This window comes from Triticum dicoccoides, chromosome 6A, assembly GCF_002162155.2.
Source record: "Triticum dicoccoides isolate Atlit2015 ecotype Zavitan chromosome 6A, WEW_v2.0, whole genome shotgun sequence".
Classification (NCBI taxonomy): Eukaryota; Viridiplantae; Streptophyta; class Magnoliopsida; order Poales; family Poaceae; genus Triticum; species Triticum dicoccoides.
Window position 1 is genome coordinate 87,331,129 of NC_041390.1, and position 22,999 is coordinate 87,354,127.

At 41.7% G+C, this 22,999-nt stretch overlaps 2 protein-coding genes across 2 annotated transcripts; one reads left to right on the forward strand and one right to left on the reverse strand.

The window, feature by feature from the left end:
* Positions 1-649: 649 nt before the first annotated feature.
* On the forward strand, positions 650-15,220 carry LOC119315189 (nuclear pore complex protein NUP160-like). Its single transcript, XM_037589859.1, has 27 exons — positions 650-972; positions 1,716-1,848; positions 1,924-2,188; positions 2,317-2,377; positions 2,676-2,833; positions 3,642-3,724; positions 4,533-4,637; positions 5,286-5,383; positions 5,489-5,609; positions 6,265-6,447; positions 6,537-6,729; positions 6,817-7,382; positions 7,887-8,049; positions 9,121-9,383; positions 9,485-9,672; positions 10,222-10,292; positions 10,370-10,710; positions 10,959-11,027; positions 11,111-11,420; positions 11,506-11,637; positions 11,728-11,833; positions 11,961-12,026; positions 12,148-12,286; positions 14,262-14,369; positions 14,462-14,611; positions 14,702-14,875; positions 14,957-15,220. Exons 1-27 carry the CDS (start codon positions 758-760, stop codon positions 15,026-15,028), a joined length of 4,533 nt encoding a protein of 1,510 aa, XP_037445756.1. The 5' UTR covers positions 650-757; the 3' UTR covers positions 15,029-15,220.
* Positions 15,221-16,446: 1,226 nt separating this feature from the next.
* LOC119315190 lies at positions 16,447-20,481 on the reverse strand. The gene is made up of 4 exons (XM_037589861.1): positions 19,984-20,481; positions 19,520-19,717; positions 18,018-18,101; positions 16,447-17,238 (listed from the first exon to the last, which is right to left on the reverse strand). Exons 1-4 carry the CDS (start codon positions 20,113-20,115, stop codon positions 16,570-16,572), a joined length of 1,083 nt encoding a protein of 360 aa, XP_037445758.1. The 5' UTR covers positions 20,116-20,481; the 3' UTR covers positions 16,447-16,569.
* Positions 20,482-22,999: the final 2,518 nt, after the last annotated feature.

Here is a 22,999-nt window from a genome sequence, read left to right on the forward strand (position 1 = left end):
TCGCGAAAAAAAAAAATAGAAAACGTGTTTTGTTTTTCCCTTTCCGAGAGGCACGACCGTGACTCTCGGGAAAGCACAACCGTGCCTCTCGCGGAAGCAAAACCGTGACTCTCGCGAAAGGAAAAAAAACAGAAAACGTGTTTTTTTTCCGTTTCCAAAAGGCACGACCGTGACTCTCGCTAAAGCACAACCGTACCTCTCGCGGAAAAAAGCGTGACTTTCGCGAAAGAAAAAAAAAGAAAACGCGTTTTTCCATGCAATTTTTTTTCAAATTTTTTCCGATCGAAAAGCTAAGGAAGACCGGGAAAAAACCAAAACGTCGAAAAACCCCGAAAAAACCCGTTTAAAAAGCCGAAAACGCGTGCAAAAAAACAAAAAAACAAAATCCGAAGGGAGCGTCCAGAGCGCGACACGTGGCGAATGGCTGAGAGCGCGCCAAGTGGCGCTGATCATTGCGAGGCTCCCGAAAGAGCGCTCATTAACTAGTTGCTCCTAAATGATGTAACTTTTTTTAGAGGTTGAAAATGATATAACCAAATAAATATACACAAACGGGCCAGAATCGCTGAAAGACTAAAGGGACTCTAAAGCCGAAAGCCCAACTTGCCGTCACCACCCACCTTAAGGCCCCCAACTCCCAGGCTCTCAAATTTCTCCGAGCTTTTCCCCACATCGTCGCCGCCCAAAACCCACACTCCCCGACCAAAACCCTCCCGGCCTCCTTCTGGCCGCCGCCGACGCCGACGGCGAGGTCGCCATGGCCACCGCGACCTCTACCTCCTGCAGGATAGCGGGCACCGAGGTCCCCATCACGGGCTCGGACAAGCTGCGGTGGATCGACCTCACCGTCCCCTCACCCCCCTCCCCAGCGCCGGCGAGCCCCGCCGACCCATTCGTCTCCGTGCCCCCGCGCGCCGCCTCGGGGTGCCACGTCGTGTTCTCCGGCCGCGACTCCCAACGCTACCTCGCCTGGTGCGTGCTACCACTTTCGCCCCGCCGCCTCGTGCTGTATCGGGCTTTTCTCCCCCATTTTTTGTTTTGTTCTGTTTGACTGGGTGGTTCGGTTGTGCTACCTGGGCGTCGTGAAGCTTTTAGCTAAGAGGGATTGTGCTCAGTTCGTAGATTTTGTTAGGACTGAGAACTGCATTGCACGTCCATGTTTGTGTGGTTGTTGCCAAGCGTAGAGAAACCCTAGGTTTGTGGTAGCTCCACCGAAGAGGCAGCCTTGTTTATGAAATTGCCATTGCATTTGTTTGTGTCAATTTACTTATAGAGCTTTGTACCATCAATATCGTAGTGGTCTAGTGGAGGCCTAGCCTGACACACTGTATTGGTAATGTATATCAAATCAGCATGGCGATGACATGGTGACACTGTCGCTCTGGTAGACCATAACAATAAAAAATTAGTGCAGAAATGTTTAATCTAAGAAATGGTCATGTCCTGATAGTTTGATACCATAACCAAAGTGATTTATATGTACCATCTGACAAACCAATCGAAGATAAATCTTGCTACTGATAGATTGTGTTGGACTGTACCCCTTGAAGAATTTTTTAGAGCCACCAGCAATGATGTTATTTTGGCGTCCTGGTGAAGTGTTTTTTAATATAGATAAACTGGCTAAAAAGACCAGAAAAATGCTATGCTAATATGAAAGCTTCACTGGTGGATTTCATTTTTCTAAAGGAAGAAGATGGTTTCTGTATTTACAGGAGGATTCACGAAGAACACCAAAATGTGCTAGAGGTCATTGAACTCTGTGCTTTGAAGGAGTTCCCAAGCTCTGGACTGCGTTTGGTATTCCAGGAGGCGCTATGTCCATTTGCTTTTATGTGTGAAAGTGAGGTTAGTTTTATGATATCTTATATCAATCTAGAACACTAATACACAATAGACTCAATCTCTTCCATGGTAATGCAGGGTGCCAGGCGAGGCGAGTCTGTATATCTGCTATATGTGCTCACTATTTCTGGAGTTGCCATTCTGTGCAACTTGCGCAGCCCATTTTCCTATGTATCTGGTTCAATACTGTCTCAAAATGACGTAGTTGGATTTAATCTTCAAACCCACACACAGAGTGCTAAGGTTACAGCTGTTAAAGCGAAGCCAGGATGTCTAGTAATTGGGCGGCAAGATGGGTCAATCTGCTGTTACAGTCTTGGCAAATTAGCTCCTAGTTCACCAGGCAAGTTTTCTGATTTTAATTCAGAAAAAGATGTATGCTTATTCATATTTAATGAGATATATATGACAATTATACCTTATATTGCTCTCACCAAGGTTTTCTAACTGGTATGTTGTCTTTTGCTCCAGGTTTCTCTAATGAGCTCCGTGATGATGCTGGAATCGGGCGTTTGTGGACTCTCATGTCGAGGTACTTGCTTATTTGTTCACCAAACAGCGAGAACAAAAAGTCTGCAACCGAGCTCCACCCAAATTGCGGCTCTAAAATGTGTCATCTTCATTTGTTGTTCCATCGGCTTCACCCAGTGCTAAATAGTTTTTTAGAAGCTATCATACCGTAGTAGCCCTAGCAGAAGATTGGTGTACTCTTGAGTCTTGATACTTCACGCTGTGCACTGTCAGAACTTGTCTAGTAGATCAACAGATCATGTCACACTTTCTTTTTTTGCTTATCAATTTGTGTAATATATGCCTATTTTCTTCAACAGAACAAAGGCTCTGGGGCCTGTACAAGATATTGACACAGCTACTGTAAATGAAAGGGAGCTGTTATTTGTTCTTCATCTGGATGGAAGTTTGCGTGTCTGGGATATTTCTAGTCAGACGAAACTTGTTAATTATAATGTTCACTTGGATGATTTTGAAGGTAATATCTGTGCCCACTTTATTTATTGCATGAAAGATCAAATTTCTTCTGCTGAGGTGTCATTTATGGTATTATGTTTCTTGAAAGATTTCGTTCTTAGTGTTCATTTACATTATATACGTTTCATGTAATGCTACCGTAATGCATATGTAAGCCATAACCTAGACTCTGAAGTCAGTTGATGCTATAGTATTGAAGTCACTCTTCTTAAGTTGCATCTGATCCACAAGCTGCTGCTATGGCATGCACATGTCTATTCCTTGGGATTTGGGAACAAATGGTTGGTTATTTCCAGTTTTTGTACTAAAGTATATCCTAGTAGTTGGCCAAGTGTGGTAATTACTGTTGATCCTAGCATAGTCTTCATTTTTATTTTAGTGAACTGCATGCCATATCTACATGACGGAGGAAAAAAAGTACCATGAGGGAAAAAGGGGGAAGACAGTAGCTATCACGTGGAGCTTGTTTGTCTCCAATAGTCCTCTGAATCAATGTCGGTGTGCTTTCTTACTGCCTCACATTATAACAGCTGCTTCTGCAATTATCTGTTTTCTATGTTTTTAAGGCGTCCGTAAGGCGACGCCTAGGCGTCGAGGCGCCCCCCCAGCGCTTTGCAAATATGCCCGCTTTAGGCGCCCCCCCAGCGCCTTAAAGCGAAGCGTCGCCTTAAAAACATAGTCTGTTTTATTATTTTGGCATAATTGCGTTCAAACAAACAGGACATGTTTTAAACTCTGCTTGCATGGATATCTGAATCTTTTGTTGTTGAGTAGTGCCTTTTAATTGAATCATTTTTCTTTATCTTCAGGGCAACCCTCTAGGCTATGGGTTGGTGAGGCTGATGATGATCAAGAACTGATATCCTTGGCTGTTCTGCACCAAGGGACTGCGGTATGCACACATATTGATGTCTGGGCTGCATTTACTTGCTTGTGTACAATGCACAAGTTCTATTGCTGTACTTCCCATTTGATATATAAAAATGAAAGCAAAACAAAACAATAGGTTATAGAACCAAAGCTTTTTAAAATGGCAATGCAGTGTTCTAGGCACAATGTGAGTTGAAGTTGGTCTATCTGGTATGCTCACTGTGCGCCCATATACCTCCGAACTAAGGCATCCTGCTTCATGAGTCGCTCACCGATACTTGTAGTTGGAGTAAATCAGCAAATAGGGGTTTAAGATTTATCGAGGTCATGGAGGAATCAGAAGGATATGATGATGGTGATTTTTGCTTAAGTTTTGCTGCGTGAGGTGGAGTTTTAAATGCCGAAAGGCAGTAAGTGGTGGGAGAATACGATTTCTGTAGTTAAACATGGTTTGCTCGCAGTTTACTGGTTATGGATTATTACACCTGGATGTCCAGCATAGTAGCATGCTAACATTTTTCTTTGTTTCATGAAATTGTTTTTTTCCGTTTGGTAAACTGTCGCACTTCTGGCAGTAGATATCTGATAGTAGATACACCTCGTATGCCAGCATTCTATGGCTAGATGCGACACCTTAAAGGAATCTGGGGCCATGGCCTTCAGTTTGAACGTTTATTTTTTGCTATTTTTGCATGCTTATGTTAGTCACTATGATTCTCTTTTTGCCGATTGTGGGTTGTGACCACATGACATAATGCGATGGAAACTATTGATTTCTCTCATCAGTGTTGCTGGAAGTAGCTGACTGTTTGCATTTTGAAATTGTAAAGGTTCCAGCTTGTGATCATATTGCTATATATGCCTTCAGTTTTGGTGCTGGCGAAAGATTCTTGTTGTCTCCTGAACCTTCGGTTTCTGCCGTACCTTTGATAGAGGTACTCAAAAGCATCACTCATCGTGATATTCCTTAAGATTATTTGGTCTTCTCGGTTCCCGCCTTCTAAAATATACGAGGAAATTGCATTAGGACTTTGACAGCACTAAAAATGGAAACTTCTATTTCATGCTGTGCAGTGTGCACTAACCATGTGTGGTTGTTTACCACCCATATGGTCTACGGAGGAATTTCTTCGCTCACTATTGAATAGCCTCTACACTCAATCAAATCTGCTTAATATGCACACAGATACACCCTCCAACAGAAAAAAAAAAGAGAAGTAGGAGATAAACCAGCATTTAGTAGCTTGTACCTGTCTCGAGGAATCACCTTCGTGCGTCCATAGTTCCTGTTTTATGTTTATTATTGGCATTGGCATCAGTAAATTTGAGTTCTATTTAAAATCAGCAGGAGATTCAGCTCAGGACTTGTCAATCCTGGTACTGTGGAGTTTAAAATGTATATGTTTCCTGAAAGACAATTTTATTGCATTATGGTTCCTTATATTATTGAAATATGCTTCCCGAGTTTAGCAACCAACTAGTGTAGAATGGCTTGTAGCAACTTATCGTAGTTCAGCGATTATGTTAGAAGCTCGGAGGAGCTAATATTTCTCACCTGTTGATGGATACTGCCTTTTACTCAGGGAAAGATCGTTGATTTGAAAATAAGCACGGAAAAGCTTTGGATACTTAAAGAAGTTGGACCAATGCTCTATGAAATAGTGCAGTATAACTCTGATAGGTAAATCTGCTGTCACACTAACCCCTTTTAATCCTTCAACTGGTGGTTATTCTGCATTATCGCCTCATGAACTAAAGAATTGCTTCTTCAAATGACATTGATCAGCGAGGAAATATGTTCATATGTGCTACAAGAAGACGCTATCAGTGAGCAAATGTTCCAAAGTTCTGAGAGTGCATTGGACGATTTGGTTTGGACTGCTGATTCAGTATTCTCATCTATGAAGGTAAATGTAATTCCCTTAAGTTTATTCATAGTTCTTATACCAAAGTGGTCGGACCCTTCCCTGGACCCTGCGCAAGCGGGAGCTACATGCACCAGGTTGCCCTTTTTTTCTTATATAATCTGGCATGTGCTGATACAGTTCTTTGTTAAACTTAGCAATTATGGTAATGGCTTATTCAGTTTCAACTCTGAGCCTTCTTTAGCATTATTTTGTTAGGTTTTCTTGTTTAGGTCATATCAACACTAGAGATTCCCAAACATCACAAATAGTCTCAACTATTAAACCTTTTTCTAGAGTCACAGATTTACAGGCAATTTATGTATTTCCTTACCTTTTAGTTATGCACTCAAACTGTTACAATTTCTGTATTTTGACAATGGCTAAAAAATCTATCCATTATCAATCACGACAAGTTTAGCTCATGTGGCAATTCGTCATTTTTTTTAGCTAGTTTTGAATTTGTCTTCTCGGATTATGTCATACGTTGATATGGCATATTCGCATGGCTAGAGTATTTTGATCTATACCATAAGACTTCAGTATTCTTTGGCTATGTAGTGTTCTTTCTTGTATTTACCTTCCCTCTTTTGTGATATATGCCTATGTGGAGCTCTCCAATGTTCTTTAGCCATGTAGTTTTCTTTGGTACCTGTAGGAGCATAGTTTCAGTTTTATCTCATCCATGTTTCTGCGGAGGCTGCTGCAACCAGGAGTGAACCACTGTTCTGCTCTCCGTGAAACCTTATTGGAGTACAAAAGGTTTCTATCCGATTCTGAGTTTCAGTCGCTTACAACTAGTGGGCTGCGGAAAGAAATATTATCCATTATAGAACAAGAGGTACTCTATTTTGCTACTTTGTGATTTAGGTCTCCTAATTTCTGATTGTAGTGTATAGCTGAATTTCCACAATCACCTTTTTTATGTAGGGAAGTTCTCAGGTCGCAAGTTCTACTGTTTATCACTGGAAAAAGTTTTCTGCACGGTATCTCCACAACTGGTGCTGGAATAATAGGCCATATGGGTTGCTTCTTGATACGAACAGTGAAGTGTTTGGTTTAATTAGAAAGGGTTCATTTTCTCTCTTCCGTTGTTTGGAGGGTGTGGAGCAACTTATTTATGGTATGTTTCTGCTCTAGCATTTGACATCTCTTACTGAAATTTTAACTCGTCATTTATGAGGGGATACTAACTAGCTTAACATATCAGGTTCCTCTGATGACTTGGGAAATCTCATTGGCCTCGGGATGAACTTATCGAATGATACTGACGGTGAAACCCTTATTGAAGTTCTCAGGTGCATGGGCCATATAAACCATTTGCTTGGGAGATCTTCTGCTGCAATATATTACGAGTCCCTCATCAGTTCTGTTACATCACCAGATGAAGTTACTTCTCAGATATTAAAGATTCTAGAGAGTGGGTTCAGTCCTCAATCTTCGTCGCCCCTCATTACATTGCTTGGAACAGATGCTTATGTAGAAAGAAGGCAGATGGCTCACAAAAGCCAAAGGAAGTTTTCTGTTGAGATGCTACTATCTTTCCATAAGTTGCAATCAAGATCCACATCCTGGTCGGCAGTATTTGATGTGATTGATAAGTTCATGAAGTGTTTGGATACAAAGGTCACTATACAAGAGTTTGGATTGAGAAGACTTTATAATGTAAATTCTGCCTTAGTGGTTCAGGCTACTTCACAGGTTGCAAGAACCATGTTTGAGGCTGCTTTTGATCTATTTCTGTTCCTCAGTTATTTGGTTGGTGTCGGTGGGCAGGTATGCTATCTTTTTAGGGTCTCAACATTTCTGTTTGATGTACATATGCGGCTTTCAACTCTGCCACCTCTGCTAACTAGTCTTCCTATCACAAAAAAACAACCTCAGCTAAGTACTCACAATTTACTGCCATATAGTATGGAGATATATATACTACTTGAATTCAGGAATAGACGATGTCTTACAAAGCATGCAATCAAACTTGTCCAACTTTGACTAGCAATATAGAAAAAAAGTTACTTTGATTGTCATTAAACACATTTTCACAATAATTTAAATTGTTTTGCTTACATGTTCATACAAAAAGAGTACCGGTTAAAATGGCTTCTTGGACACTCTTGCCATATCCCAAAAGTCATCTGTTCTTGAATAGATTTTGTTACTGAGACTATGAGCACTTATTTTCTTGGATCTGTTGGTCTCTGTGTTGTTGAAGTACAAATCAAGCAGAGTACAAGCTATTAAGAATGTGAGCAACCTTTGATAAGGTAAATTTTAAATCAGGTCTCCTTGCTGCAAAGCGATGTTGCTAGAATCAAACTGCAGTTGTTTCCAATGATTCAAGACATACTGGGACAGTGGATCGTTCTCCATTTTGTGGGAATTTCACCAACCACACCACCAACCATCGAGGATTTCAGCTATCAACTTTCTTCCCTCCAGCTAGGTAAGAGTTGCCTAAAAGAAACAGTTGTGTTCTTACACTTAATGTTTAACGTGTTGATTTTTTTTATCAGTGGCCTTTCCACAATCATGAGTATTCCATTTTGCTCTTTTATGACAATAATTTCATAAGAAGTACATGTAAAAGGACTATGGGTATGCCATTTGGATTTTATATTCCAAAGTAAAAAATGGCATATGTGTAAGGTTCAGGGTATAGTGGCTGTGTTTTATGGGACAATGCACACCCTAGCCTTTATTGCTATTGAGGACTCTGCATTAGAAGAGTGCGAAGCGAATTAGCCTACTATGTCTTGCCTTTGCAAGTGATCAGAAAATTGTTTCTTTTATTCATCTAAAGATTGAATTATTATCCATGTTTGTGTGACTGTAGATCGAAATTGAGGACGAGGGTGCCATGTTTTAATTCGGATGGAGAGCAATGTTCTGCTTTTGGTACAAATTTATATATGTAGAAAAGACATAGTTACTGCTAACACATTCTACCTTTTTAATGCCAGTACTACACTATTAAGCATGTAACTCCCTGCAAATCCTAAACTAACGATCAGAGCCTTACTGTGTTGTAATACGCCTTCAACGGTTCAACCTAACATTTATAATTCCATATTAATAACTGGAATATGATGAGATGACTTGGCACATAAACCTTGCAGATAGATGGCTAAGAAACTACTTCCTCCGTTTCTAAATATAAGGACTACATATGGATGTATATAGACGTATTTTAGAGTTTAGATTCACTCATTTTGCCTCGTATGTAGTCAGTATTGGAATCACTAAAAAGACTTATGTTTAGGAACAGAGGGAGTATGTATTAGGTGATTTTGTCTAATCATTTAAGTAGATATTTTGTTCTATCTTTTTGCTTGCAAAGGGGCTAGCTCTTGATTATTTTCTGCCAGTAGAGGCACTGTACATTCTGCAAATAGGTTTGCAGTTTTCTTGTTCAATTTGTATTGCAGTCTATACATGTGTTGTAAATATGTGTAGTTGGGCACATTTTTTATGTAACTTCGAGTTAAGAAACTATTGTTTTTGCTTATCTTGACAGGTATAGCCGATGAGCGGTCTTTGCACAGAAAGCTTGGATCCTCTGATTTTACATTGGCTTGTTTGCTTGATTTTCCTAAATCTGCGGAAGGGGATGATCTGTCACCTTGTTTTCCTAGTCCAACCGAGGTAATCAACTTGGTCAGGAGGTTTAGCAGTTCGATTATGTGCAGAAATAGTGTTGACTGTGTAGACAGCTTCTTGGGTTCCACAATAAATCTGGCAGCAGTTTTCATCCGACATGGTCAATATGAAGCTGCTCAGGTATTATTTTTTCTGCTTGTGGTCCTGAAAGTCATAGATATATTTCATCTGTCGTGATGTTAATGCTAATTTATCTTTCTACCATTTTCTCTCTCCAAAAGAATCTGCTGGGCATTCTTGAAACATACTTGGGCTATGCGAGAGCATCCCAAACTGATCAGGATACTGATATTGCATGTTTGGCTCGCCTACATCTCAGTGGATTTTGCCTTTTGATGCTCGCACATGATGAAGCAAACATTGTTTTGAGAGAATCCAAGGTTCAGGAAGCTATCAGATGCTTCTTTAGGTACTACCTTCTGCTATGCTACTTCTTAGGGCATTTACTCTGTGGACCCGTGAATAGATTTCTGAAGGGCACATGTTTCATGATGATATATCTTCAATACTATGAGGAAATCTTTATTACTTGTGAAGTTGTGATGTTCTTGGTTGTGAGTTACTCCCTCTGTAAACTTCTATAAGACCTTTTAGATCACTACTTTAGGTATTAGTTTACAGAGGGAGTACTATGCAATATCTTATGGAGCTGGTAAATGAATGTAGAACTGAGGCAGCATCAACTGTTAGTTTCTCCCATCAGATCAAATATCATGGCTAGGATCACCTTGTGATAAAAATTGCAGCAATTTTTTTGGGGGCTTTTGAGGGGAGGGATGGGAATCCAAAATTCAAGAAGGAAACCGTGGTCCGTGGAGAAAAGGCAAAAAATCATCATGTGCAAAATGCTTAAATATAATATACGTATCTGGTTTTATCTCTTTCACATTTCTAATAGTATTGGGCCGTTGACTAATTAATTCTATGGTGTTAATGTGGTGCCTGGGGAGAATAACAGAGCTGCATCTGGGCAAGAAGCTCCGAAGGCGCTGAAGAAGTTCTCTTCTGAAACAGGGTTTCAAATTTCTGGTGACTTCATTTTCTTGACCTTGCGTGCAGTGTAAATCCATTTCAACCATATCCTAACTTTTTATCGGATTTTCCAGGGGAGTGTAGATCTATTTCTTTATGGAGGCTTCATTACTACGAGTGGGCAATGCAAATTTTTGAGCAAAACTCAATGAGGGAGGGAGCATGCCAGTTTGCTCTCGCTGCTCTTGAACAAGTTGATAGCATTGATTTGGACAATGGAAATGAAGCCGAGGATCTCCCAGAGACTACAGCGATGATTAAAGGACGACTATGGGCCAATGTATTCAAGTACAGCTTGGATTTGAAAAACTTTCGAGATGCGTATTGTGCTATAATCTCAAATCCAGATGATGATAGCAAGTATGTCTGCTTGAGGCGTTTCATCATAGTTCTTTGTGAGCTTGGCGAGACTAAGGTTTGACATTGTTTCATTGTTTGTTTACCTTTATTCTTCCTTGCACCTGGTGACTAAAATTAACCACTTTTCTGCCTGATGTCCATATACACCCATTAATGTGCATTACAGCTGTTAACCAGCCATCCATGTATATGTGCTATAAGACTTGTAGATTGATTATTGCACATTTGAGTACACCGAACTGTGCCACGTCCTGTTCTGACATTTGGTGCAATCATATCTTATTTTGGATTTGTCTAATCAAGGTCATTTGCAATGGTGAGATACCATTCACTGGTTTGGTGGAAAAGGTGGAGCAAGAGCTCTTCTGGAAGGTTGGTGCACATAATTACCATTTTAACCACAACATATGTTTGTCTAGCACAGACGGTCATTTGTTTGTTTTTTTGTTTGCCAGGCTGAGCGCTCAGATCTATCTTCTAAACCAAATCTATACAAAGTCCTTTATTCATTTGAAGCTTATAGGAACAATTGGAGGAAGGCAGCTGGATGCATGTACAGGTATTTTGTTAGATTGAGTAGAGAGGGGGAAGCAGGTGGAGGCCGCCAACTCACTCATGTATTACAAGAGAAGTTGCATGCTTTGTCTACTGCTATCAACTCGTTGCAGCTTGTTGAACCCTCATGTGCCTGGCTCGATTCGGTTTGTGAAGCTGATGATCAAATTTCGCCAAGCAAAAAGCCTCGTAATCTTTTGATGGAGAACTGTATGTTGACTTAAGCTCTCAATTCCTGTTAGTTTATACCTGTCAACAACAATGTGCTTGATTAAACTTTGTTTCCTGTATACAGCTGCTTTTGGCACAGATTCAGAACTCTCTACATTGCAGTTTTGTGTTGACATTGAAATTCTTGAAAAGGAATACACACTAACAGAAGCACTTTATATGCTTAGTACTGTAAATTCTAAATCCAAAATTTCTGGTACGTGCCCAACTATCACACACACATTTATCAATTTTGAAGATCAATATTTAAACAAGCTGTGGCCAATTCATTTTTGTGGTACTGCAGAAAGCTATTCTATTGAAGCCTTGACTGACATTCTTGTAAATGAGAATTTGTATGACCTGGCATTCACCATCGTACTGAAATTTTGGAAGGAGTCAGGAATGAAAAGGTGGATTGGTATTCTGATACATAACCTTCTTTTCCCTTGGCCTTTTACTTGTATAAATTCTTGTTCATCACTTTTACGTCTATGAACTAATCTGACTGTTGATGTTGTTTGTACTTTTCTATGATAGAGAATTGGAGCGTGTCTTTGCAGCTATTGCACAGCAATGCTGCCCAAACAGAGTAGGCAGCTCAGGGTGCGTTTAACTGTATTTTTTTCTTCTGGTTTTCAACTTTTCATCTAATCGGCAATGTATGACTATAGATTATAGTAACTGCTGTATACTAAGGAAAAAAATACTTTTCACCTTATTACAGGAGAAATTTGACTGACACTCAACAGCTGCTACTTCTGCCTTCTTCCGAGGATGATGGATGGGATGGCAATAGCAAGACTATTGCTGTGGCCCATCAAGTGCAGGGAAGTTGCCAGTGGGAAACTCTTGAACTATATTTGGTATGTGTATTTTTGTTCTGCCTGTGTTTTATTTTGTACAACTAAAGTGATCTTTTCAAAAGAAACGAGCTTCATGCCTTCATCCCATACTAGGTTAAGTAAACCTCCTAAGTATTACATGGAAGTTTATTTTGTCGTTGACCACTGAGAGCAGTCATAACCAAAGTCACCGGCATCTTTATTCGATGCTGCGACCCACGACCCTGATCCGTGCTTCCTGTGATTGTTTATAGAATCAAAATAACTATATAGTCTTTCTTGTTCCACTTACAAGGCAAGGAAAATAAAATGTCATGGCATGGGTCAATGGCACTCTAGATTTCTGCCGCGATGTATCCCTGTCAGAGTGGACAGGATGATTGGGAGTAGAGAGAAGTGCATATTTCAACCCCGAACTCCTGCCCTGGTCTAATTTACAACCCCAAACTCCAATGCCGTCTAAATTACAACACCCAACTCTCAAAACCGGCTAGGATTCAACCCTCTCCTCTCTGTTGACCGGTTTTGACCAGTCAACAGGTCCAGTCAGCATGCCATGTCAGCAAAAAAATTTAAATCTGTAAAATCGAAAAAAATCCAGGAAAAGAAATTAGAAAAAATCAAATTTCCAGGAAAAAATCAGGGAAAAATAAAAAACGAATTTCCGAAAAACAAAATTATCAATATTTCCATGAAAAACCAAAAAATACTTAAAATAAAAAAACTCCAGGGAAAAATTTCAAATTCCCAAGAAAAATATTTAAAAATGTAAAATAAAAAAGTTAAAATTTCTAGAAAAAGTAATTTCCAAAAAAGTTATTATTTTTATTTTTTTCCCGAAAATTACAGGAAAAAGTTCTCAAAATTTTTTCGCAAACTTTTTTCCCGGGAAATTTTATTTCAGATTTTTTCTCGATCTTACAGATTTTTAATTATATTTTCTTGAAATTTTGAATTTTTTTCTGATGTGGCATGCTGATTGGACCCGTTGACTGGTCAAAACTGTTCGCCCCTGGTCAAAACCAGTCAACAAGGAGGGAAGGGTTGAATCCTGACCGGTTTTGAGAGTTGAGGGTTGTAATTTAGATGGTATTGAAGTTCGGGGTTGTAAATTAGACTAGGGCAAGAGTTCGGGGTTGAAAAATGCACTTCTCTCTTGGGAGTAAGAGATATAAGTATGTTAGTTGTCACCGTTGCTCAAGTCATTTCTGTAGCTGCATATCTGGAATGGTCACACGGCCTCGACCGTCCAGGCCTCAACTGGCACAACAGCAACGTCAGACTTGGGTGGTTGCTGCCCAGTGCCGTGCAGCGGTTTTGTTGGGGAGCAGGGAGCAGGGAGCAGGCAGGGTCTGTTGTGTTGTGGAGGGAAGAGAAATTGGGCCAAGCAAGCCCAGCTGCAAGATTATTCTCCTTTTCTTAATCTTATTTAATTTTACTTCCATTACTTTTCCGAGAAGGCGAGAACATTCTCCTTCCGTTTCGTTTATCCTTTATTTTTTAGATACACTTGGTACCCCTATAGTTGAGTAACTGGGTCATCCACTTGGATTCATTGGCGTCAAATTCCTCATTTAAAATTAGTGTCTCAGAGATTGCTGCTTTCTGTGACCCCGTTCATTGGCCAGGTTAACCTGGTATCCTGGTAACAATGATCACAACAGCAAAATGAAAAGTACTACCTACTTCTGTGCTGCTGCATTGACACAGCAGACCACCACCTGACCTTGTTTCCACCTAGTAACCACCATTGTTGGTTGGTAATTGTTCTGTCAGCAATCATAACTGGAAAAAGTGACATACTGAAATTTAACTTTGATTTTGGAGAAAATAAACTGACACCTGCTTAACCTATCGCTGTACTGCTGAAACTTGCCTATATGTTCTCCCTGAAACTACACCAAGCCTTTCGTGCTAGTAAAAAAAAAATGTATGAATGCAGCTTGTCCATGAACTGCACATATTACAGTATTTTACATGCGGCCTCATTGTGCAGGATAAATATAAAGATTTGCATCCAAGGCTGCCTGTCATTGTTGCTGAAACACTTCTTTACACTGATCCTGAGATTGAGCTACCTCTTTGGCTGGTTCAGATGTTCAAGGTGACTTCCTGTTGTACAGCCCATTAGTTTGGTTGACTTTATTGTTTGACACTGCTGACCTTCGGTTTGTTTTGCTCATTGTGTCTTTTTAGACCACCAAGGGTGGAAATAGGATGATTTCATGGGGAATGTCTGGCAAAGAGGCAGATCCAGCTGCATTATTTCGACTATATACAAATTATGGCCGGCACACAGAAGCAGCCAACTTGTTGGTGGAGTACCTCGATTCTTTTGCTTCATCGGTAATGGATTGATGGCCCGAAATATCTAAATACAAGACCTTAATGAGTACATGTAGAAATTTAAGCCCTTTGGAATCTCTCTTTTTCCAGAGACCGATGGACGTGCTGCACCGCAAAAAGATGTCGGCCGCCTGGTTCCCGTACACCACTGTCGAGAGGTTTTGGTGTCAGCTTGAAGAGATGCAAAGTGCTGGCCACAGTGCTGATCAGTGTGATAGGCTCAAGAAGTTGCTGCATGGAGCCCTGATGAACCACCTGCAGCAAGTTAGTGCATCTAGAGTAAGGTGCCTCCAGTTCTAGCCATATTCGGTGCTGACTTTATTTTGTTTGCATGGCATTTATTAGGTTGTCGTCGATTCAGAAGACGTACTGTCATCAGTTGGAGGAGGTCAAGGAGTGGAGAGCCAAAGCAGCTGAGATCATGTTGGTCGTGGATTACACAGTCCAAGCATTGTTGTATCTTGTATGTAGGTTTTGTATGTTTTCTTTTCAGAACTAGGCGGCTCTGTATGGCTGATAGTGTCTGTGATGTTCCGTTTGTAATGTGAATATGCATGGCATGTTTAAGTTCCATGTCGTTTTCTTGATGACAGATGGATGGTTAGTCAATTATATGTCCCCACTCAGTGCTTTCATCGGCAGAAGCAAAAATTAAAAGACACTCAATGTCGCCAAAAAACTGACATATTTTAACTATTTGCATCTGCAGAATTTGAAATAAGATCCTATAGTTTCTGGCAATTGGTTCCAGGATGTCTGTATGCTTTAGTGCTAAGGGCAAGTTCTTTCGGAGGTTATGGCTGGCTGTGGAAATAAGCTGCCCCCAAATTTTAGGTTGGACTTGTATAGAATATAAGCTGGGGAGGGGGCACAGCTTATTTTCAGTGAAGACTTTATTTTGGGGGGTTCAGTCAAAGCATTTACTCTGGAGTAGAAACTTGAATGTCGATATCGTTCTAGATAATTTGATTGGAAATTTTAAAATCGTGTGTATGAATGCAACAATTCTGCACCCAGGGTCAGCTGCACCTGCTGATGAACAGTAAAAAAATAGCAAGAATGTTCAAAAAATCTGAATTTTTTACACATGAAAGTTTAGAGAATCTTCTAGCTGTGCGCCAAATTTCAAGGTGTTTGGACATTTGAGAAGCTTGTGGCAAAAATAACAAATTTGGCTTGTCAAAGAAACTTTAAAAAAGTGCACCATGTACACTGAATTTACTGAATTTTATTTTCTTTCACCACGAGCTCGTCAAATGTCCAAACACCTTGAAATTTTGCACGCACCTAGAAAATTCTCTCATTTTTTATGTGTAAAAATTTCAGATTTTTAAATTTTGTTTGCTATTTTTTTTCAAATTTATTGTTCACCGGGAGCAGATGAGCCTGGACACCATTTTGAATTATCGCGTATGTATAGCTTACTTAAACTAGAGGGAGTATGGCATTTCTCCCGGTATTGTGATAGACCAAATACAGTATAGTTTATCTGGAATTTAGAATTTGTCACGGTTGTTTAGCTCAAAACGTGGTACAATTTTCACGACAAAGAGACATCATGAGAGCTAGGCAAGTCACTGGACAAGATATACCAAGGAATTTGTATTTCTGGGCACATAATCAAGAATAAAATGCACAATTACATATGAATGGGGAATTATGTACACGAGGCAATTATTCCCACGCGTATACAATTTAGATGAGTAAGAAACATGCTTCTGGGCACAATTAATTTAGATGAGTAAGAAACATGCTTCTGGGCACAATTCCTATGGCTATCTGACCCCTACACAAAAATCTTCAAAATGCTGTCTTCTGTTTATCTATTCTCCACATAAAACAACCTGACGCCACCCTTCGTTAGCCTTTTTATATACTCTCCATGCAAAATGAAAACACAAAGGAAGGAGGAAACTCCACAGGAGACATAGAAAGCTGGACAACAATAGCTTCATAGCTCAATTCATCAAATCCAGGAATACAAAACCGTTCCAAAGGCTATGAAGCACCATCGATGCCAATAGGTTGCGTGATCTGGCAAAGACGCCTCCCATCACAACCCCGAGAAATATCAACGGCAACACCCTTTGCACGTTGAAGTGCGCTAGCGCAAACGCTGCGGCACTTAGCAGGATCGACCATGGGAGAGGCATGTATCGCGTTAGAGATGGGAGAAGGAAACCACGGAATACAATCTCTTCCCATATGGGTGCACATACAGTGACTACCACTGCATACAAGGCCATTGCCACCGGGTCACGGGCCACAATGGATTGCTCTACACTGGATACCCCGGCGACTGGCCCTGATGACATATGAACTAGGCTGATGTTGATGTGAGAAAGCAAATTCACCAGTGGGAATAACAGGCACCCCAACGCTACATCCCAATGCCATCTGCCCTTCAATTTGAACTCAAACCAGCCTGGGGGAAGGGGACGGAATCTACCAAGGCACTGGTGAAGGATAGCAATCCCAGCAAGGCCTTCAGTTATGTCCGTCACAAGGCTATATAATGCTTGTCCTCTGTGCGTCAATGTTTCCTTGCTAAAGCCAGCAGCATGAGCCAAGAATGGCACTATCCAGGAACCCACAAGCCAAAATGTCGCAATCCACAAAAACATGACCTGCATTCAAAAAGTATAACTGGCTTAATACCAAATTCATCTAAACTGCTAAGAGATCATTATATTCAATCAAACATTTCCTGTTTAACTGATGTCTTTAGAAAGACAACCAATAACCACCAGGAACATTCAGCCATTCCTTTCTATTATATATGTACATAATACGCTAGCACATGCATCATAACTTATTTTTCTTTAGAGGGGAACATAATTTTATACCCAGCCTGTTTGGAGTGGCCCCTGTGTTGTGGTTGTGACTTTAGTCCCACATTAGAATTAGAGGCCTAAAGGTGAGTGACACGATTATGTAATCCTTGTTGTGTCGTCCCCCATCCCTGTTAGCCCTTTAATAAGAGGAAGCGGCAAAACTCTAAGCGGGGTGCATAAATAGCATGTCCCACGCAGGAGCTGAGTTGGGGACGACAAAAAATATTAAACAGAACATAATGGTAATGCAGAGTACCTTGTTATAACTTATAAGATCTCCTCCACAGTAAGAAAATCATAGGTGGACACGTAAGGGCAATATTAATATCTGTTTGGTGTCTCATATCATATCCAAAATAAAGTATCCACGTGGGTTCAGCATCTTATAGATCAGATTCACATTTAATATGTCTGTGTCCATATACAGAAAATCTAACGGAACAGGGACAAATTACGTTACGATAAAAACAACAGCTAGCCCTACATCCCGTAGGATATCCAGAAGATATCTGCTAATTAGCAAAATGGATGTCTGATAACACCAAACATAATAGAATAAGTAGAGAACTAACCTGGGCAATTGTTTGTCCAGTCCAAGGTACCGCCCAGCGCCCATTCCAAAATCTGAATATTGTTTCCTGTAGATTTTCCTTTATCTGCGACATAAATTCAGAATTCTCATTGATTCATAGGACAAAGTCGAAGTCTTAACAATGAAAAGGACTAACAGTTAATATCTGCTCCCTCCGTTCCGAATTATAAGATGTTCTAACTTTTGTTCTGAATAGGATGTATATAGACGTGTTTTAGTGTGTTTGTTCACTCATTTCAGTCCGTATGTAGTCCATATTGAAATATCCTAAACGTCTTATAATACGGAACAGAGGTGATAGCAAATTAGACACTAGCACTGAACAAATATGAACGCCTGAATCAATCAAATATCTAATGATAGTTGGCAATTAATTTCGAAGTATATTAACTAAGATGAGAATATTCTGCCAAATAAGTACATATCCCACAATGTTTGCAACGAGAGTAACACAAAAGGAGAACATTATGATTTATTTAGTTTTTGAGCAGTGAGAATATTAGGATTTAGTTATACTTGCGAGAGACCGTGCAAGATATCATATCATACAATAACTGGGCTTGTGAGAAAGTGTAGTGCAAGGCCCAAAAATGGCAGGTATTCATAAACTTATAAACGACAAGCACTTTTTCCTATAAATTATTTGTTAAGCTTCATGCACTGGCCAACGTAACGAAAAGTCCAAACTGATGGAAAGGGCTAGGCAATCCACATATACACATCAATACCCCCTCTCACATGTGACGCAGGAAGTTAACACGTGAATAGACTCCGAGCCTCCGAGGTATGGCTCAAGAGGCCTATACGTGGACAGAGGGGGGCAGCAGCAATTTTTGAATAAATTGTGAAAGCCAGGACTTGAACTCAAGACCTTAGGCCCTGATACCATGTTAAGCTTCATGCACTTGCCAACGCAATCAAAAGTCCGAACTGATGGAAAGGGCTAGGCAATCCACATATAAACTTCAACATTATTAAACATCGATATGATCAATTGGTCATCCAAAAGATTCCTTATAAACTCAGATAGACATGCAACCCAATACAGTAGCACAGGGGAAAAAAATATGCACAACGATAGCTATTTTCCTTCAGTCCACACATTGACTGGCACCACACAAACAGAGAAAAGCAAATGTCTATATCGGTAAGAAAATCAATTCAAGTGCAACAGCTAATTTTGTTATCAGGACGCCTCCAGTTAATGCTACTAGAAGCAATGTGATTCGTTAACTCAATTTGATGGAGTAATTCATGAAGTCTCCTTTATCGATTATGAAAAATGTTTTGCCATCTTATCTCTTAAGCTCTCAAATAGTATTTCAAGTGAGCAACTGAACATAGAAATTGGTAGTTTTTACTTCTATTGCTTCGTGCATACTGTGCTTCATTTTGCAGTATCAACCTAATATAATTTACATCTGAAATTCCTATTTGTCAAAACACAATGAAGTTGGAAAGCGAAAAACAAACCAGACAAACCTTCTGCGCTCTAACAAACCAGCCTCCATTTACATAATTCTGATCATCCGTGTTGGGGCTTCCACCGTCTTCCTCCTTCAGATCAGGGTCCCCTGAGATCTCTGCCTGCTCATTGCACTTGAAGCCGGTGCCATCACCAGATGTTGTTGACACGTCCTGATCCTGCCTGAAGCACGAGATGTGAACCGGCCTCCATCCCTAAATGCACACGAGCACAAGAAACAAAAAACAAAATAAAAATCAAATTACCGCAAACAGCATGCCATTTTGACACTAACAGAGCAAACTGATGGGTATGACATTCAGATTGGCCATGTGGACAGCAATGTTGCAGCGACAAAACCATGCACTGTGATACCCACACAAGGCTTGGCTGCTAAAATTGCCGCAGACAAGCACGACCGGCTACGCAGAAACAAAGTCAAACGGTTGAACCCGAGAGCAGGGGGTCGTTTTGGCCTTACCTTGGTGGGGGCAGCCCCGCGAGGCTTAAATCTGAGTGATGGCCTCTCGGCGGCGGCGGAGGGAGGTGGGAGCCTAACCCTACCGCAGGGGAGCCGCGGAGCGAGAGGGGCTAGGCAGGAGGTGGACGACATGCGTAATCCGCAAGACCGCAACCCGCAGAACCGATTTAAGGCAGGAGAGAGGAGGGCCGAGGGCGGCACGAGGGCTCAGGCAAGGAGGCGAACGGCGCAGCGCGACTCCGGTGACGGCGAGGCGGGGACCAGGACGCGGGCGCGTGCGCATGCGGCCAGCAGGCCACAGCAACGGTGGGGGCGCGGGCGCACCCGCGGCCGGCTAGGGCGATGAGGGGGGAGGCAAGCGAGGCTGCGCGCGAGAGACGACGGGGTGGAGCGAGCAGCGCCGAGGAATCGGGGAGAAGCGAGTGCGCCGACGGGGAGCAAGCGCCGCCGGGAGGCGCGGGCTGCTGGGACCGGGAGGATGTGCGGAGGGATTACGGTTTTTTCAGATTGGTTCATGGAACACATTTCACATGGACGTGGAGTACTTGAGCTCGATCTCAAATGAGCCCCATGAACACTAAAATAAAAAAAAAATCTGAATTTCTTTTGTGATGAACTCTGACAAATATTCTAAGTGCTTGCAAATTTTCATCATGAGATCACATTCAATGAAGGCGTGACAAAAAAATGCTTCAAGGCGTGACAAAAAAACTTTTTTTTAAATAATACATTTTTTTATTAATTTGCACAAATATTACGCCCAAAAAATGATTTTCAAAAATAATACACCGTCGGCCCACAACAGGCAGACTGGTCCTAGTCGCCCCACAGCAAGCCGACTGGGGCCTATCTGCTTGCTGTTGGCCGATTGGCCTGTCGGCCACCAGTCAAGTCTAGTTGGCCAACTGGGGGCCGACAAGGTCCAGTCGGCCTGCTGGGAGCCGACAAGAACTAATTGGCCTGCTGTGGGCCGACCGGTGCATGCATACCATATTACAGATTTTTTTGCCCCATACGATATTACGGATTTTTTTTTCGGAACTGTGACGTATTTTCGCGCAACCCTTTCCCGTCAATATTTTCCCGCCACCCGTTTCCCGCCATATGTTCCCGCCACCCGTTCCCGCCATATGTTCCCGCCAGCTCTTTCCCGTCACCCGTTTTCCGCCATATGTTCCTGCTTACTCTTTCCCGCCACCCGTTTCCCGCCATATGTTCCCGCCAACTGTTTCCAGCCATTTTCTCCTCTCTACCTATAAAACCCCCTTCAGACGGAGGTGGATAAGCATTCCAGTGTAGTGTAATTGAGATGTCCCATTATCCTTTCGATCGTAGTTTTCATCCTGGGATGAGCAGGACTCTTCTGAGGCTAGCTACCGATTTCAGGATGGACAATAGGATAGTTCCATGGGACGAACTCACCGGTAGTGACACCATAATGAATGAGTTGGCTCACGAATTACGTAGGTCTGGGTGGCCTGAAAGGACCTATGAGGAGGTACGTAAAGAACTTCTTAGGTTGCATGAAAGGTGGAAGAAGGTAGTGGAGCCGAAGAGTGAAACGTTCAGAAGGACTGCAGAAAAGAATCCATTTTTATGGACCGAGGAGAGCGAGGACGAAGATGATATCTTCATGCCGCCGCTTCCGGGTTCTGCATACTCGAAGGGCAAGAGTTCTTCATCGTCGAAGGGCAAGGTTTCTGCATCGTCGAAGGGCAAGAGTTCTTCATCGTCGAAGTGCAAGGTTTCTGCATCGTCGAAGGGCAAGAGTTCTTCATCGTCGAAGGGCAAGCTTTCTTCATCATCGAAGGGCAAGAGTTCTGCATCGATGGAGGATGACGATGATGACTTCATGTAGTTTTTATGATGTATGTTGTAAGTTTAATCGTACGTACCGTTAATTTAGATGCAGTTCTATCTAGTTGTTTGTACTATCTTGTTGTACGAGCATTATGTTCTATCTAAATATGATGTTGTAGTTCGGATAACAGAGTACTAAAATAGAGTAGGCATATGTCTCATACATAAGTACACAATCATTTGTCTCATACATAGAATAGACATAAGTCTCATGCAAAAGTAGATGGTCATGTCTCTACTGATAGATGGAAGCGTCAGTGATGACGTCTGGCCTGGCGGGGAGGCGGATCTGGAAGCGGCGTCCATCCCAACCTGTTAGGTGGCCTAATGTTACGAGGAGGAATTTCAGACTCTCCCCGGTCATGCTGTGTATCCTGTGTGGGGCCTGGTGGAGGAGTTGAATACATGTTCATCCACTAGGTGTGCTGCGACATCTGAGCATGTATGTTCTCCTCGAGATGTTGATCACTCCCCCACGTATCATGTGGTGCCGACATAGACGCATGATATCCGTAGGCTGCTGCACGATGGAACGTTTAGTCATGAAGAATGAGGTCACCTCAATTAATATTGAAAACAATAAATAAGAAGACACTTACCTGCTGGTTGTGACGGCTGCTCTGGCTCAAACACGAAGCTCGACGAGGGACCGTGCTGCTGTGGCTGTGGAGAAAACACGAAGCTCGACGAGGGACTGTGCTGCTGTGGCTGTGGAGAAAACACGAAGCTCGACGTGGGACCATAGTGCTGTGGTTGCTGCCACGTTGGTCAGGACGGGGTGGCCTGGTTGTCGGCTGATGTGCTAGACATGGACGTGGTTGATGTCGGTGCATGGAGTGACGCGGCTGCTGCCGCTGGTGCTGAACAACGTCGGTTCTTCGGGTGCACGTGATAGCCTCGTACACAGTCCGTATCTTGTTCTGAGTTCGTTCCAAGAAGGGCTGTAGCACTGGACGGTGCTGAAGAAGAGGTCTAGATGACAGTGATCGTCCAAAGGTGGTCACGTCCTCGTAGAGTTCATGTGTCAAGGTAGCCTGCAAATTTCCATAACGATTAATAATGTCTGTCTCTTGCACGTCAAAGTATGTGACAACATTACTTAAAGAAAATATATCTTACCGCGTACTGCATAGAGCCCGAAGTGTCATAGCTCGGG